Here is a 16,260-nt window from a genome sequence, read left to right as displayed (position 1 = left end):
CGGGAGAGTACCTCACCATGTGGGACTTCCTTTGCCGTGAAGCGGCTAAAAATGTGCGTGAGTGTTGGGACCCCTTTTGGGGAACACGCCTGGCTCTGGGTGGACCCAGGAGCCTGCAGATGCAACGGCGACGGCGTCAGCGCCAGCGCCAGCCCCAGCCTGTTCCGGCTCCAGCTCCTGCACCTGTCCCTGTTCCTCTGGTGGTCCCAGACGCACCTCCCCATGTTCCTGTGGTGGTCTCGGATGCACCTCCCCACGTTCCTGTGGTGGTCCCGGACGCATCAGCCCCTTCTCCGGTGATGGTTTCGGACCCCCCTCAGCCGGCTCCGAGGACTCGTGTCCCCCCCCAGCCGGCTCCGAGGACTCGTGTCCCCCCCCAGCCGGCTCCGAGGACTCGTGTCCCCCCCCAGCCGGCTCCGAGCACTCGTGTCCCCCCCCAGCCAGCTCCGAGGACCCGTGTCCCCCCCCAGCCCGCCCTGGATGTGGACTCTGGGGACATCTGGGATCTGTCCCTTGAGGGGGGGCCGGCGCCCCTCGAGGGGGGGCTAGCACCACGGACCCGGGCACCCCCGCAGCCGGCGCCCCGGACCCGGGTACCCCCACAGCCGGCGCCCCGGACCCGGGTACCCCCACAGCCGGCGCCCCGGACCCGGGTACCCCCGCAGCCGGCGCCCCGGACCCGGGTACCCCCGCAGCCGGCGCCCCGGACCCGGGTACCCCCGCAGCCGGCGCCTCGGACCCGGGTACCCCCGCAGCCATGTCACGTTCCTGAGCCATGTCCCGTTCCTGAGCCATGTCCCGTTCCTGAGCCATGTCCCGTTCCCGAGCCGTGTCCCGTTCCTGAGCCGTGTCCTGTTCCTGAGGCGGCCCCGCAGCCCTCTGTTCCTGAGGCGGTCCCGCAGCCCTCTGTTCCTGAGACGGTCCCGCAGCCCTCTGTTCCTGAGACGGTCCCGCAGCCCTCTGTTCCTGAGGCGGTCCCGCAGCCCTCTGTTCCTGAGGCGGTCCCGCAGCCCTCTGTTCCTGAGGCGGTCCCGCAGCCCTCTGTTCCTGAGGCGGTCCCGCAGCCCCGTCAGGTTCCCGAGTCCCGTCAGGTTCCCGAGTCCCGTCAGGTTCCCGAGTCCCGCCAGGAATCCCTGTCACGCCCCCAGCCAAGACCGCCAAGCCCCACGCCGAGACCGCCAAGCCCCACGCCGAGACCGCCAAGCCCCCCGCCGAGACCGCCAAGCCCCACGCCGAGACCGCCAAGCCCCACGCCGAGACCGCCAAGCCCCACGCCGAGACCGCCAAGCCCCACGCCAAGACCGCCAAGCCCCACGCCAAGACCGCCAAGCCCCACGCCAAGACCCACGCCGAGCCCCACGCCAAGACCGCCAAGCCCCACGCTGAGCCCCACGCCAAGACCGCCAAGCCCCACGCCGAGACCCGCGCCAAGCCCCACGCCGAGACCCACGTCAAGACCCAGGCCTAGGCCTCGTGGGCGGCCCCCGGAGCGTTCTCGCCGGTCTGGTCGGCCTCGTGGACGTCCCCCCGAGCGTTCTCGCCGGTCTGCCCGGCTTCGTGGGCGACCCCCGGAGCTGTCTCGCAGGTCTGCACAGTCCCCAGGATGGCCCCCGGAACGTTGGCCGTGTGTTGGCCTGGGCCCTCCTCCAGGCCCCCTCCGCCCACCCTGGGTGGTAGGCCGAATGGGACATCTGGGATCTGTCCCTTGAGGGGGGGGTTCTGTCAAGGTTGACATTCCCCCAGCCTCCAGTTTGCCTTCAGTTTCTGTCTTGCCCCGCCTGTGTCCCATCTGCCCTGATTGTGTCTGCACCTGTGTCTCGTCATGTCTCGTTATCCCCTCAGTATATCTTGTCTTGTCATTCCTTTGTGCTCTGTCGGTCCGTACTGTTCTCTCCTCCATGTCTCCTTGTAGTTTTTGTCTTGATCCTGGTTTTTGTGTTTTTTCCTGCTTTGCAGCGCCTTGTTTTGCCTTTTTGGAATAAACCCCTTGTTTTTGAGAACTACTGCCTCCAGCCTCCCTCTGTCTCCTGCACTTGGGTCCTAAAACAACCTAACCATGACAGCCCCAGATTCCATAATCACTGAGCACCCCCCACAGAATGGCACGAGGGACACGGCCACGGCCGGGACGAAAACCGCATTGTTCCTCCTGAATCCGAGGTTCAACCATCGACCGTATTCTCCTCTCCAGTACCCTGGCGTAGACCCCTTTTTAAAGAGAGGGACCACCACCCCGGTTTGCCACTCCAGCGGTACTGTCCCCTTCCTCTATGCAATGTTGCAGAGGCGTGTCAACCAAGACAGCCCCACAACATCCAGAGACTAGAGGTACTCAGGGCGAATCTCATCCACCCCCGGTGCCCTGCCACTGAGGAGCTTACGAACTACCTCAGTGACCTCGGCTTGGGTGATGGATGAGCACATCCCCGAGTCCCCACCCTCTGCTTCCTCAGTGGAAGGCATGTCAGTCAGGTTGAGGAGATCCTCGAAGTATTCCTTCCACCGTCCGACGATGTCCCCAGTCAAGGTCAACAGCTCCCCACCCGCACCATAAACGGTGCCGGCATAGTACTGCTTCCCCCTTCTGAGGTGCCGAACGGTCCGCCCGAATTTCCTCAAGGCCAACCGAAAGTCTTCTTCCATGGCCTCACCGAACTCCTCCCAGACCCGAGTTTTTGCCTCCAGGCCTGCCCGAGCTGCGGCTTGCTTGGCCTGCCGGTACCCATCTACTGCGTCAGGAGTCCCAGAGGCTAACATAGCCCGGTAGGACTCCTTCTTCAGTCTGACGGCATCCTTTACTTCCGGTGTCTAGCACCGGGTTCTAGGATTGCCGCCACGACAGGCACCGGAGACCTTGCGTCCACAACTTCGAGCCGCCGCATCGACAATGGAGGCAGAGAATATGGTCCACTCGGACTCGATGTCCCCCACCTCCCCCTTATTTAGACCAGTGATTCACAATTGCTGGGATTCAAAAGTGGGTTGCAGACCCGCTTTTAGCGAGTCGCAGGCAAAGTCTCAGGTGAAGCTGCATATTTTTTAGTCTTTTTAGAACCACTTCTCTGTTGTGGAGCTTTTTCTTTTATGTTTGTGCAACTCTGCATAATCTGAGGTTTACACTGCACCATCTTTTCATCAAATACATTTCAGAACTTGAACATTTTCCATAATTCGGGTCACAGCTTGTCATTAAAGGGTGATGGTGGGCCCTTTAGCCGGATGAGAACCACTAAATACAGCGAACTGAAACAAAATGTGCATTAAGTCTAACAGAAGTTATGTTAATTCTTAAGTACTGACTTAATAAATACTATACTGTCACATACCCAGCTGTCCTGTCTCACGTGTACGTTCATTATTTGCCGAAGTCAGTCGTGTGTTTGTCCAAAGTTTACAGAAGACCCCTGAGAAGGATTCCTGTGTAAGTGTCTCCAGGGACATACAGACCAACCCGCCTCCACTTTCCCCTGAAGGTGACCATGAAGCACGCGAGTGGGACTTTTATTTATGCAGCCCTCTGCAGCGAAATCATTCCCCCATTTATATCTTTATTAGAAAAATTACATTTCTCTAAAGCCCTAAAGGATCCTTACAAAACATTAAAAAGCAATGCATCAGGTTCTTCAGTTTTTTGTGAAGCAGGTCACACATCTAATTTCCTCTCTGCTTACTAATGATCATCTGGGTTGGAATGATGTTTACCGGTACCTCTATTTACTACTACTACGGTACTACTACTACTACTACGACTACTACTACGACTACTACTATGACTACTACTACTACTGTTATTTAGCAGATGCTTTTATCCAAAGCGACTTATATCTGAGAGAACAACACAAGCAAGAAATCACATAGGAGGGTACAGCTGGATATGTGCTGGTCAGACTGCTGAGAGTCCAGTTGGACACAGGTGCTGCCATGTTAGTCCTAGTTTTTCTTTTTTTTTTTAAAGTGTTCCCTTCCCACCCAACACAACAGTCCCTTTTTACAAGAGAACTACGTCATAAAAGACACCATCAGATGATCATCTTGTCATAAGTGCATGCAGCTTTCTCAGTGCTGAGTCATGCAAAGAGCTGGACACATTTTGTAACTAATTCTGGTGAGCAGAGAGGTTTACTAGATGCAGAAGTGCTCCTTAAAGAGCTGAGTCTTTAGCTTGCTCTTAAAAGTAGGTACAGACCCTGCAGATCGGACGGAAGTTGGTAAGTCATTCCACCATCGGGCAACAATGGAGGAGAAGAGTCTAGCTACTGATTTCACGCCACGTTGTGGTGGAAGCAACAGGCGTCTTTCACTGGCTGGGCGGAGCTGTCGAGAGGGAGTGTAGCTCTGGATAAAGGAGTGAAGGAAGGCATGAGCCATTTGGGTAATTGTTTGGTAAGCCAAAAGCAGAGCATGAACTTGAATATTTACTCTTTCTGAAAAACAATAATAATAATTTGGGTTTTTGAGGGGTTTTCCTTCTTATTTCTTAGCTTCTCTGTCATTGGTTGTTAACGGGCGCTTCATTTGCATGCAGCGTGTGCCCCAATCCACTTTTCTCCGGGCCCTGTTTAATCAGCTGCTTTGCATCATCTGTCTGAAGGAGGCTGGCTCTATGCCCTCTGCCTGATGCTTCCATGGTGCAGATAAGGAGGGCTGGCAACAGCATCTTTACTTTGGCATCAGTTTCCATCTTTTTAAAGTTTAATGCTGCATTACAACCCTTGAGATCTCAAATTATAAATTCAGAGAGGCAGCAAATCTGTAACACTGAATGTAAATTGTCTTATAAAGTTTGTTAATATGACTTGTGCAAGTCTTACTGATACTGCCAGTTTGTGCTGGCGGGCAGAGGGATTACATACTCTTTTACTACTCTTGCTCCATTTTTACATATGCATAGTTGACAAGAACTGGGGCAAATCCACTACTCAGACTTTTAAAACAATGGTTTCTTGATTTTAGACAGAATGTTTCAATTACATTACGGGATTTACATATCAGGACTTACACTTTAAATCATCCGGTCCCTACCAGGACCTAATGCAGTATACACATATGGAAGGGAATGCAGAATATTACTTAAAACTAAGTGCAGAGCATTTAATAGTCAGTAAGGGTATTCGTTCTTCAGACTAGCTGATTGCAGGAGGAAGACTGATTGTGTACATGTGTACGGAAAAACTGGTGCTACTTGAAATGAATGAAAATGAAATGAAATATGTTTCAAGTGAGTTTATGGTCTCAGTTGCAAAAGTCTTCAAAAATATAGATTATTCTCTTTCAGTTAAAATGGCAATTGTAGCTCATTGCACGTGTGCAACAACAACAATCTCAAAGTTTAAAGGTTCTCAAGACAATTTCAATTCACAAAAATGATCTTGTTTGTTCTTTAAAGGATTTGATACACTTTTTCAGTCATTAAAGGTTCATTTACCATATTTCTTAATTACTTACCACTTTAATGCAGATTAGCTGCAGTTTTATTAATAGGTAGCTAGCTGTCTAGCACATACATGCTGCGGGTGCATATGTTATCAGGGGTCCGTTTTACAAAGCAGGTTCAACAAACAAGTCTAATCCTGAACTCTTAGTTGATCTACTCTGAGATTGGAAACTCCGATCTCAGAGTATTTATATTTGCATATAAATGAGCCTGCTGAGCATGCGCAGCGGCTTCCTGCAGTCTGTTTCTGGTGTGCGTCAGGTTGAATGAGATGTGTCGAGCCAGGCAACCGTGCCACTAAATTTCACGGAGACTGAGATCGAGGTGTTGTGGAAGCCAGGAAAACGACATTATTTGGTAGTCACAGTAAAAGTATAAATAGTATATAAATAGTATAAAATAAAGTGAGTGAGTGGCAGCACGCTGTTGCTGCGCTAAACGCTGCAAGTGCCATGGACAGATCTGTTGCAGAAAAAAAAGAAGTGGTGTGATTTGAAGGTGGAGGCCAAGAGGTACGGAGCCCCTAAAGGGACACGGATTTTTTTTATATATATAATAAGTTTTACGTGCGCGCGTGAAACCTTTAAGGCTGATTTATGGTTCCACGTTACACCAACGCAGAGCCTACGGCGTAGGTGCGCGTTGCCGCGTACCCTACGACTCTGCGTCGTTTTAACGCGGAACCATAATTTAGGTTTCACGCATGCGTAAACCTCATTATATAAAAAATCATTGTCCCTTTAGGGGCTCCGTAGAGTGGCCTGGCACTCATTTGCTCTGTCCTCAGTCACTCTACAGTGACTCTACAGGGTGACGAGGAGGTTCCTGGCACGGCGTGTCCTGCACCTTCAAAATGTTCATGCGCTAGGTCAGGGTTGGCGTAAAGATACACACATTTTTCAGTTATTTTTTTTTTTTAAATCCCAACCTTTGCGTAAAAGGTGGCGTGCACATCTTTCAAGCCCTGTTTTGTGCGCAAGCAAGCTTTATAAATGAGGCCCCTGGTCCCGACCAGGTTAGGTTCAGAGAGTCTGTTACTACGGTAACTGACCGAGAGCTTAAGTTACCTCTCTTTGTGAAACAGGCTAGAGTTATCCCTCTTTCTCTGGTTTGAGTTACCTCCCTTTGTGAAACGGAAAACTCAGAGTTTCCCTCATTTCAGGGTTAACAGGCTGAGAGTTTTCACTAAACCTGCTTTGTGAAACGGACCCCAGTTCATTACATTAAACACTCATTTGTTTGTTTATTCAAAGCATGAATTAATAACATTTTAAAACACTGAATATATACCGAAACTACTGACTGTTTTTTTTTTCAAAATTAAAACTGTCCATTTTATGAGAAAATGAGTGAAGGAATGGCTACTGTAGTCGATTTTCCGATGGATTCCCAGATTTCTACATTTGTAGCATATGAGCTTAACATTATTTTATTCAAACCGTTTTTTGTTTGCATCTTACGAAAAGTTTAAACAGCTGAGGGAATAATTCTCCTTTCATGAATTTTGTATTTTCTACTTTGCATTTGAGAGTAATGATGCAAGTGACAGTAATTCCTTTAACATAATATTATTATTTCACGCTCATTTTGAAGTCAAAGTCATATCGTCCAACCAAAAGGGAAGAAAGAAAAAACATATCTGCCTTAAAGGGAACGACGAGACCAGATATTGAAATAGAAAAATAATTATAGGGTGAAGCTACGTGTGTCTGAATCCTTCTCTCTCTGGGTCGTGATTGTCTCTGGGTAAGGAGATTAAGATAGCATGCGTCAATCCAGGATTTGGAGACAGAGAGACAACTGCAAACTCCTCACAGACAGCCAACATTGCTGCTGAGACTGCATGTGCTCAGTCTCAAACTCTATTATCAGACCGAGATACCAGAGCTGCATTAATTGTACGGCTATTACTTAATCCCCAACTTGCTTGACTCTCGTAATAGATACATTTCATCTATAGTGGTTTCTTGGCTCTGGGGAGCGATATGAAGCATGGTTATTAGTATCAGTAAGATGAGGCGTGTGCACAGGGATTAAAAAACCCTTTTGCAAGCCGTTCCTGTAATGATCATTTCTCACCTATTGAACAACTGACCCCTGCATTATCACTGGAAAACCACAACTGAATATTAGTGGGGGGAAAAAGGGCAGACGCAGCTGTATAATTGGAAACATTCCTAATCACAACACCAACTGACCTAATTAGAGGACTTTCCGGACAGCTCTGAAATCTCATTGCTCCACTTCCGTCTTGGGAGTAGAGCAGGTATGTAATACCCTCGTAACAACCACTAAGAGGCTTTTCTTATCCAAGGCAACAAACAGAATGCAAGCACCTGGAAGTCCTGTACAATCATCCACCCAGAGACTGTTAGGTCTTCTTAGTTAATGTTTTTGTCTCTGATCTCTCTTCATTAAATTTTGTAATGTGGTGTGGGATGATGGTGGATCTCTGACTGAATCACAGAGAAAAGTCTGCGTAATCTGAGTGACGAAAAATGTAACAGATTATCAAAATATTGGGGTATAACTATCTTCAACATATAAAATTATGCTAAATGTTCATTTATCAATGAAGTCCGAAGTGAAAAACAGGAAATTTGTGATAATCAACAGGTGGTTAAGATTTAAAACCGTTTTACAAAAAGGTTCAGTGGACCTTTACGAGGTCTTATTTAAGTAAAACAATAAAGCTGGTCATGCAGTGAACTTAGATGCAGCATTGTAAAGCCTGCTTTGGTGCTCCAAGTATTTTTTAAAAGGGTCTCCCACAAAAAAATATGTCTGTTTGGTCTTCACATCAGGATGGAATTAGAGTTAAAGTGAAATCCTCAACTGTCCAGCCTGGAGTCACACAGCTGCTGGATTTTCTATCTAAGGCCACACACCTTGGTCTTTCCTTCTGCTTTCTAAAAATCACGCTAATGTTGTCTGTTCACGTTGATGGAGCAAACGTCATACCTCAAAATCTTTATTAATAGGTGGTAGAGGGGCTTGTCTGCACGTCCGCTCTGGACATTTGACATATGTGACATCATAATTATAATCACAAGTTGTGAGAGAGAATGAGTTCATGTGATACAGGCTGAGGGTTGATTATTTTTGATTATATATTTTTTGAAAGTCTACAGATTCTGGGAACACATTGGTAGCTACATATTGTTACATCACAGTTTATAGGTGATACCTGAACAAAGGAAGAACCCTGTTCTCTCCATGACGCTGTGACTTTAAAGCTGGTTTTCTAGCTATAATTTAATACATTTCCTAACCAAGAACATTGCATAAGTATTAGTATTGGTATTAGTTAAATAAATAAAAATATGTCAAATCAAACAGTAAACTTATGAATTTCCGGACATATCCAACTCGGGAAGCTTCAATACATCCGCTGCTGTGATATAGTTGAATTTAACCCACATGTGGTGGCAGCATGCACTACTTTTAGTTTTCCTATGAGTAACCAACAGCAGCCTCCTGCACAGAATCCCTTCCAAGTCCACGAGTTATTTTTGAGAGAATAATCAAAAGATTTAGTCCATCTGGTCTTCACAGGCTATTAGTTACGCAACCTTCTCTGAAGCCTGTTTTCATCTGGACACAGGTCATGATACAAAGATGTGGATATGCATCTCTCTCTGCCCTGCACGCCTGTCCCTGTCACAGTGAGAGCGCAATGATGTGGAAAGGCCTCACACAGGGATTAACGCCCAGTGCAACAGATGGTGTATTTTGCTGCGCTTCCTGTCCAGCACTCAGAGATAATAAAAAAAAAAATTAATGAATTAATTAAAGCACCCACACACGCGGAAAAACAGGCAAACACAAATATTGTATATTTTACCTTCTTTTTGGGCGGCATGGTGGTTCAGAGTGTCCGCAGACGGTATTCCACGGTTTTTAAAACCCTGTTGAAGTTACCGTTCGCCTGGCTCCAGTGAAGGAGGTGTGGACACGCAGGCCATGAGATCAGGTGGATGAATCCGATGTGCGGATGCGCGCAACTCCAAACTATGCGTTAATTCTGTATGCGTAATGGGCAGGTATAGCCCAAACCGCCACGTACAGGACAAAAAAAATTGGAGACTGGATGAGTTTTCTGAGGGAGTTTCACTCGAGCCTGTCCTGCGCGTTGAGTGTGGTTACCCTTTCCCAAGTCCTGGGGGTATTAAAGGCTTATTTCTCGATGCGGCATCTGTTGCGCGGCTCACTCTGACCTCAAGCGGCCACCGCACGGAGAAGGTGTCCAACTATAGCCTGCCCTGCCTGTGAGTCCCAAATGTCTTAAAGGAAGGGATGCCTCGTTTAAGTCCATAGCCTATTCCCTCCTCGGCGCCTGTGATGAGTGACGCGCCCGCATCCAAACACGCGCCCCGCGCCCTGGCTGCACAAATGAGAGCATTTTGGCCCGGCTCCAGGATAAAAGGATGGAATTAAAAAGCAGGCAGTACATAATGCCTTTGTGCGCCCGATTTACTCCACATAACTACAGACAAACCTAGCATTCATCATCCAGAGAGCGTAATCATGAGCTTTTCTCACCACATTGGATCAGTGTCATTATGTCACCATCAGCGAGACAGGCTGTTTCTTGTATCCTTAAGTTACCCCCCATCACTGTGTCAGATGGCATGTTGTGGCATGTTCCATGACAGCATAAAATGTTTGAAAAAGGGATTTTCCATGATGATAAAATGCTTTTCTTTTGTTGTTAAAAAGTGGATTCTTGTTTTTCATCAGATATAAAAACCCCTCTGACATCACATCCCTCACTATATCCCTTGAACATCAGTTGTTATTACTTTACAGCTAAAGATTTGATTAAACTGTTAGGATTGCAGGATCTGTGGGTTTTTTTATTGAAGGAAAACCTTTTTTTTTTTCATTTGGGAAACCGGATCTGGTCCTTACACGGTGCTCAACACTCCCAAGGGAGACTTAGGAACTCGTAACTCGTGATGCTCATAGACGTTTTGCTGATAACAAGAAAGTTTCATTCGTCATTTTTTAATTCAATAAGAATTGTACCCGTCTGGATCTCGAAGTTATCAAAAGGTTACTGATTTTTTACTTCCACTTCAATCGTGGTGGTTTTTAGACAGTTGGAGGATGCTGGAGCAGCTGGACAAACCCTTGCCAGGATCACGGAGGAAACATGGCAACTCCACATAGATGGGTATTGAACTGTGAACCTCTGTGAAACAACAATAAAAATCAACCATTTAGCCATTTCCTCTGCCAGTGTTAAAAGGTAAGTCACGCAACATAAGCTATTTTTCATGGCGGCCTGTAACCTTAACAACCAGGCGGGGGACGTGAGCAGATGGGTGCTGGGATGGAGTACCAAAATCCCCTGTGAGAGCTTCAGGAGGGGAGAGACACAGATGAGAATTACATAACTGAGAATGGAAAAGAAAATGTAGGACTGTGGTCAGCTGGCCCAGACTGTGACCTCTGGCTCAACGGACATCTGGACCTACAGTACACACAGCTGCACACTCACATACAGAAAGCAGACACGCGTGTCTTTAATAGCGTACACTTCACAGTCCAAGTTGGGACCACTGGGATCCCACCACCTGGGAGAGAAAACATGAGCCCCAACGTTTAACCTGATAACTGGGCCGGCTGAAAAGAGCAAGGCATATACCTGCCAAAGGCTCGACAAAGACCCCATGTCTTATGGACTGAAAGTTGAAAAAAAGCAAGTACAGATGACTTGGATGTGTTTTGAGTTTATTTGTGGCTGATGTTTGGCTCTGTGAGGCAATTAGTGTTGTTTCTTTTAATTTATGATTCTTAATTGTATGTTCTTATTTTGATCATTGTTGGTTGTGTTTTTCTGGTTATTTTTAAATCTCAGTGTAGCAGAATTTATTCTTTGGGGCATATTGAATTTCCTTGTGATTGTTGTGAATGTTTGCACTTCTGAGAAAAAGAGCTGTGGGAATCTTTTCTCTTTTAAACTTGACTGAAATGGTTATGATTATTTCCATCGTTTTAATTTCGACTGTCTTTGCAGTTGATTTCAGCCTGATTTTTTCAGTCTATTGTTAATTTCAATCATTCTGAGCCTCTTTGTGGCAGTTTTTATTCTTTTCTCATCTCATTTACTTCTTACATGATTGTTTTGTTTATATTTTTTGGGTTTTATTGATCAGCTAAACTCTTCCAATACTGCCTCTGAATCAACAGCTCCCTTTTACTCAATTTGGGCCCTGAGCCCGAGTCTGACAGGCATTCATTCATCCTACCCTAATCTGCTCCATATTTCCTGAAATCTTTTTCGCCAAAATTGATTTTGTTTAGTGGCCTATATAAAATAAATGTTTTTCACTGTGAATACATGCAGAAATCTATAAAATCCGGTCAGGAAAGTTTTGGACACAGCAATGCTATGACAGTCGTTACTTTTTGCTATCCTCAGAAGTCACTGAGGATGCCGATAGGTTTGCGGCCAATTGGAACAGACTGGGTATACATGTGCCAAATCAGCAGAAGACCTACCTGCAAATATAAAAATGATCTTGTAAAGGATAATTCTGTTACATCTGTTAAAGGGAAAGTTCGGTTTTTTACAACCTGGACCTTATTTTTAGTGATAATAATATATTTATAACTTGCTTTAAGGGTAATTGACAGTAATTTGTAACCTAGTCTCAAAATAGGAGTAAAGTGGCCTCCATCTGCTTTTTTATTATTGATTGATTGATATCTTTTATTTCGACCATAAGCAAAAAAATAAAAAATTAATAAACAGAAGAAAAATAATATTTAAAAAATAAATAAAACAAACAATAATAATCACTACATAATAAATGTAACATCGTAAACAAAGTAGATGAGAATGAATAAATATAATAGCAAATGTGTCATGCTCGAAAAAGGAGTAGGAAGAAGTAAAAAACTTCTACCCCTTGAACTCAATACCATTTTTTTCAGTTGGACCCTCGTTATTAAATATGAAATAAAAGAGAAAAAAAGAGGAGCAGACGTGGTCAAAAAGGAAATTGCTGATGCTCAAAGTAGCCTGGCCAGCCAGAAAAGGCATACAGTATAACCAATCAAATTAGTATCAGCAAAATATATCTAAAATGGTTAAGAGTGGAGCAATAATAACACTGAATGAATGCTGTCACTTTTGCAGCAAAAACAGGTTAGTAGCAATTTTGCAACAGTTCAATGGTGCTTTTTGCCACTGTCCCAGTTTATTTTGTTCAGTACTGGTAGAAGTGGCTGTGAATGGGAGGGATACCAGACCTATTTTACAATAGAGAATTGTCACAAAGTGAATGGGTATGACAGGCCAGGTAACATCCATTGGGCAACATCCAGTTTTTGAAACCAACACGAATGGATGGAAAATTGTAGTTCTTAAAATGCCCACTCCGGGCTAGACACAAACATTTGTCAATTTCTATTTATCACTAAATATTTAAATGTCCAACTTCACTTCAGAAATAAACATGCATTGTTTTTGGAAAGTGCATACTGTGTATACAACATAGTATGTACTGTAGTATGTACTGCATACTGGTCCAGCAGTCGTGTCAATACATGGTAAGCCACAGGAAAAACAACTATACTATGATTACTGGAGCCACTCCAGCCATCATTATTCGTTTCAGCTCATGCTAACTCGTGATGCAATAGTTAGCCTATGTTAAAACAGTAACAACCAGAGACCTACACGAATGGTCTTCAAAACCATTTTTTGTAGTCAGAACTATATTCTGGAAAAAATTGTTCCATTTGCTGAGTTCTATAGTCCTCAAAAACGCCAGTTAACTGATGCAGCGTCAACCCTGGAACATTCAACAGCAGATGATCTTCTTTATCAGAAATTTCTACAAAAAATAGATAAGGCAAGCCTTAATCCTGCATCTGACAGAAAATCTAGTAATCAGACCTTGATGATACTTGAGTGCTAAGCTGCAAATAACGGTGTAAGTAGACCTTGCATAGATGTGGGAAATCAGGGCTTGCGTGTGTTACTCCTGCAAAGCCACAATGACACATCACGCCATTCGTCCAACCGCCACTCCCCGCTACACGTGTTCATACAACATGTGCTCTCACATTCACAACAAGCATCTGTCCCTAAGCTTCTTAACACCAGTGTGTGTGTGTCCATCTGTGTCCTAACGGGAGTCCAGTAGTGTATGACCTATAGCACTTTGTCCACACAGCTAGAAACTACACGTCTGCGCAACAGCTAAAAAAAATCAACTTATTCCGTTATTGATGCCAGGTGGATGCAACCAGTTAAAACAAGAATAGGAAGAAAAAGAAAATTCATATACTAGCCCACTCCATCCATCTTCTCCCCCCTCCTCCTCCCACCTATCAGCTAGAAAGTCAACACTCACCCAGGAGACATTTTTGGTCTTGAGCACTTTTGACATGCTGGCTAGCAGGTGGAAGGCCCCAGAACGCAGCTTCTGATTGTCCCAGCGTCCTCACACATTCACAGGACTCCTGTAGCACAGCAGCATCCGCCATCCTCCACTGTCTGTCCCTTTTTAAACAAATCTCATATTTAGTTTGGCTCCGAGCGTTGCCCGCCCATCACACCTATGTAAACTTGGTCTGAAGAAGGAGGAGGAGGAGTGGGTGCCTGCGTGAAACAAAGATAAGCATCAAAAGTGCCTTTCAGAGGCAGAAATAGAACATGGATAAAGTTCCCTCGCTCTTCCGCTTGAATCCTTTTTCTCCTCCTTGTTAGTGGTTGTCTACTCTCCTCAGATTCATTTAAAAACTTCAAAAACAATCAAATCTGGTTGATGCCCCTCCTTTGTGATGCCGGAGGCTTGAGCCTGCAAACAGCCAATCCTTTTCTCCTAACATCTGGGTGAAAGGATTTTGAGAAAGAAAGGATGGAGGGAGAGCAGTGGAAAAAAAGGGGGAAACAAGAGAGGATGATAGAGAACTCAGAGCGAAGCCTGAGCGATGGAGGGAGAATGTGTTAGGAAAGAAAACATTTCTCTCCATAACCTGATCCTACCTTTGCATCAAATACCGCAGGCTACTTCTGGGAATTACTTCAGCTATTTTGCATGTGTGTATGTCTGTTTTTTTAAAATATTTTTATCTTAATTTGATGAGCTTTGTATTAGTCAGAGTGGAAGAGTAAGATCTTGAGATTTATGAAATTAGGTCTGCCAATACCAGACTTAATGGAGCTTCAATGTCGTAAACAAGTTACATATTACCTCTAAGATCAAACTAACTTGGTTAATAATTCACTTACATATATGCAATGTGATTTGTTGGGCAAAAATAAAGGAATGAATCAAAAATGAAATGAAACTCCTTCAATAAGCTGCACCATGATACGTTCGTAAGCTCCCAGCCTACAGTTAAATATCCAGGGCACATGTTCAGGATTCAGAATCTTGTGAGAAAGCACCACCATCATTCTTCTTCAGTCTTACTGCTGTTTCTGTCTGCACTCTCTGTTATCCCAGATGGCTGATGTCACTCTAATATCTATGGGAAAAGTGCAGCTCCACAGCACAAGTTGCTGCACTTTGTCCATAAAAGGTCGAAACGTTATACAATGGCTACATTTTGAAGGGTCTGGAATATTAAAAGCATGGGTTTTCTTTTAATAGCGACATATTGTAAAATAGTCCTGAAAATCATCTTTGCCAACACCCTCTTACATTATAAACTGTTTGATATTGCACTTTTGCAGTGACAGTGGACTCAATATTCAGACTTCAGGTGTTGAAGTGTATTTGTTGCACAACGCAATCAACATTTTAAGCATTTAAAGAAGCAAATCTGCTTTAAATTCAAGGTAATTTACATTATGCTGGCACAAACAGCTCAGTTCCATTCGCACCCCTTAAAAAAGTAAAACAAAAGAATTTGAAGGAATTCATTTTCAAAAAGAAATAATCCTTCAAAAGCATAAAGAGCACAGAAGAGGCTTAAGAAGACAAAAGACGAGAACAATAAATATATCGGAGAAGCCAAGCTACAGCAGAAAATTACAAGTTGCAAATTAAATTTCATTACAGTAACCTGCGGGTAAACACGTTTGGATTAAAAGACAGAATTAATGTCCAAAGCCCTGCAGTTACCTTTGTAGAAAAGAGAAAGTGGTGTTATTGTTGTAGAGTCATGGCTCTTGTATTCAGGGAGGTGCTGCAATGATTTCAATAGAATTAAATTTTTTGGATCATAGTTGATGTAACTTTAAAAAAGCATATAAAAAGACACCCTTTTCTGAAGCAGTCAATGCAGTAGTAACCAGTAGTATCTGAGCAGGCTGTGACTACATGAACATACACAGCCACCTTGCAAAGCAGCTGGATTTTGTGTAAAATTTACAAGAAAGTCCCCAGATCAGCCTCCAAACTAGATTTATGGATCACAAATAAAAAAAAACATAATCAATCAGCATCCTGTCCTAACCCCTAAAAATCTGTTACTCAAAATGTATAATTAGGTTGTCACCGTGGACTCTAATAGCGGTAGCATGACAATTAGCCTACGGAGGTGATAAGGTTTAGCCAGTGTCTGAGTTAGGGTTGCCAACTTCCTGAACAATAAATAAGGGACACCTCACCGACCCGATTGCCTTCACCCTTCCTGGCGTGGGGAATTTTTTTAGCCCCTTCTTTTGTGAGTGAAACGATTTTTTAACCATTTGACTCGAACCTAATTTGAATTAGATGGATATTTTTGAATGCCATGAACACATGGAAAACAAATTATTATCCAGCAATCACTTTAATACAAAATAACAAAATTAACTGAATAAAATAAGTATCTTTCTTAAACAGAAACCTGTCCTGCTTAACTTCAAATTGTATAAA

The 16,260-nt window shown here is 44.6% G+C and overlaps 1 protein-coding gene across 3 annotated transcripts in view; it reads right to left on the bottom strand.

Annotated features, from left to right (window-relative positions):
* Window positions 1-13,933, bottom strand: part of cacnb2b (calcium channel, voltage-dependent, beta 2b) — a 44,365-nt gene extending 30,432 nt beyond the window's left edge. The window contains exon 1 of one of the 3 annotated variants that reach the window (XM_061732570.1): window positions 13,804-13,933. In XM_061732570.1, coding sequence (XP_061588554.1) covers window positions 13,804-13,839 — 36 coding nt within the window. In that variant the 5' untranslated portion in view covers window positions 13,840-13,933. Of the gene's footprint in view, window positions 1-9,278; window positions 9,782-13,803 lie in introns of those variants that run through there. The other 2 variants (XM_061732568.1, XM_061732569.1) reach the window with 2 other exon arrangements.
* Between the last annotated feature and the right edge of the window lie 2,327 nt (window positions 13,934-16,260).

The sequence above is a fragment of the Cololabis saira genome, chromosome 10 (genome assembly GCF_033807715.1).
Source record: "Cololabis saira isolate AMF1-May2022 chromosome 10, fColSai1.1, whole genome shotgun sequence".
NCBI lineage: Eukaryota > Metazoa > Chordata > Actinopteri > Beloniformes > Belonidae > Cololabis > Cololabis saira.
The sequence above is the reverse complement of the archived record's forward strand: the minus strand, read 5'-3'. Positions and strand labels throughout refer to the sequence as shown.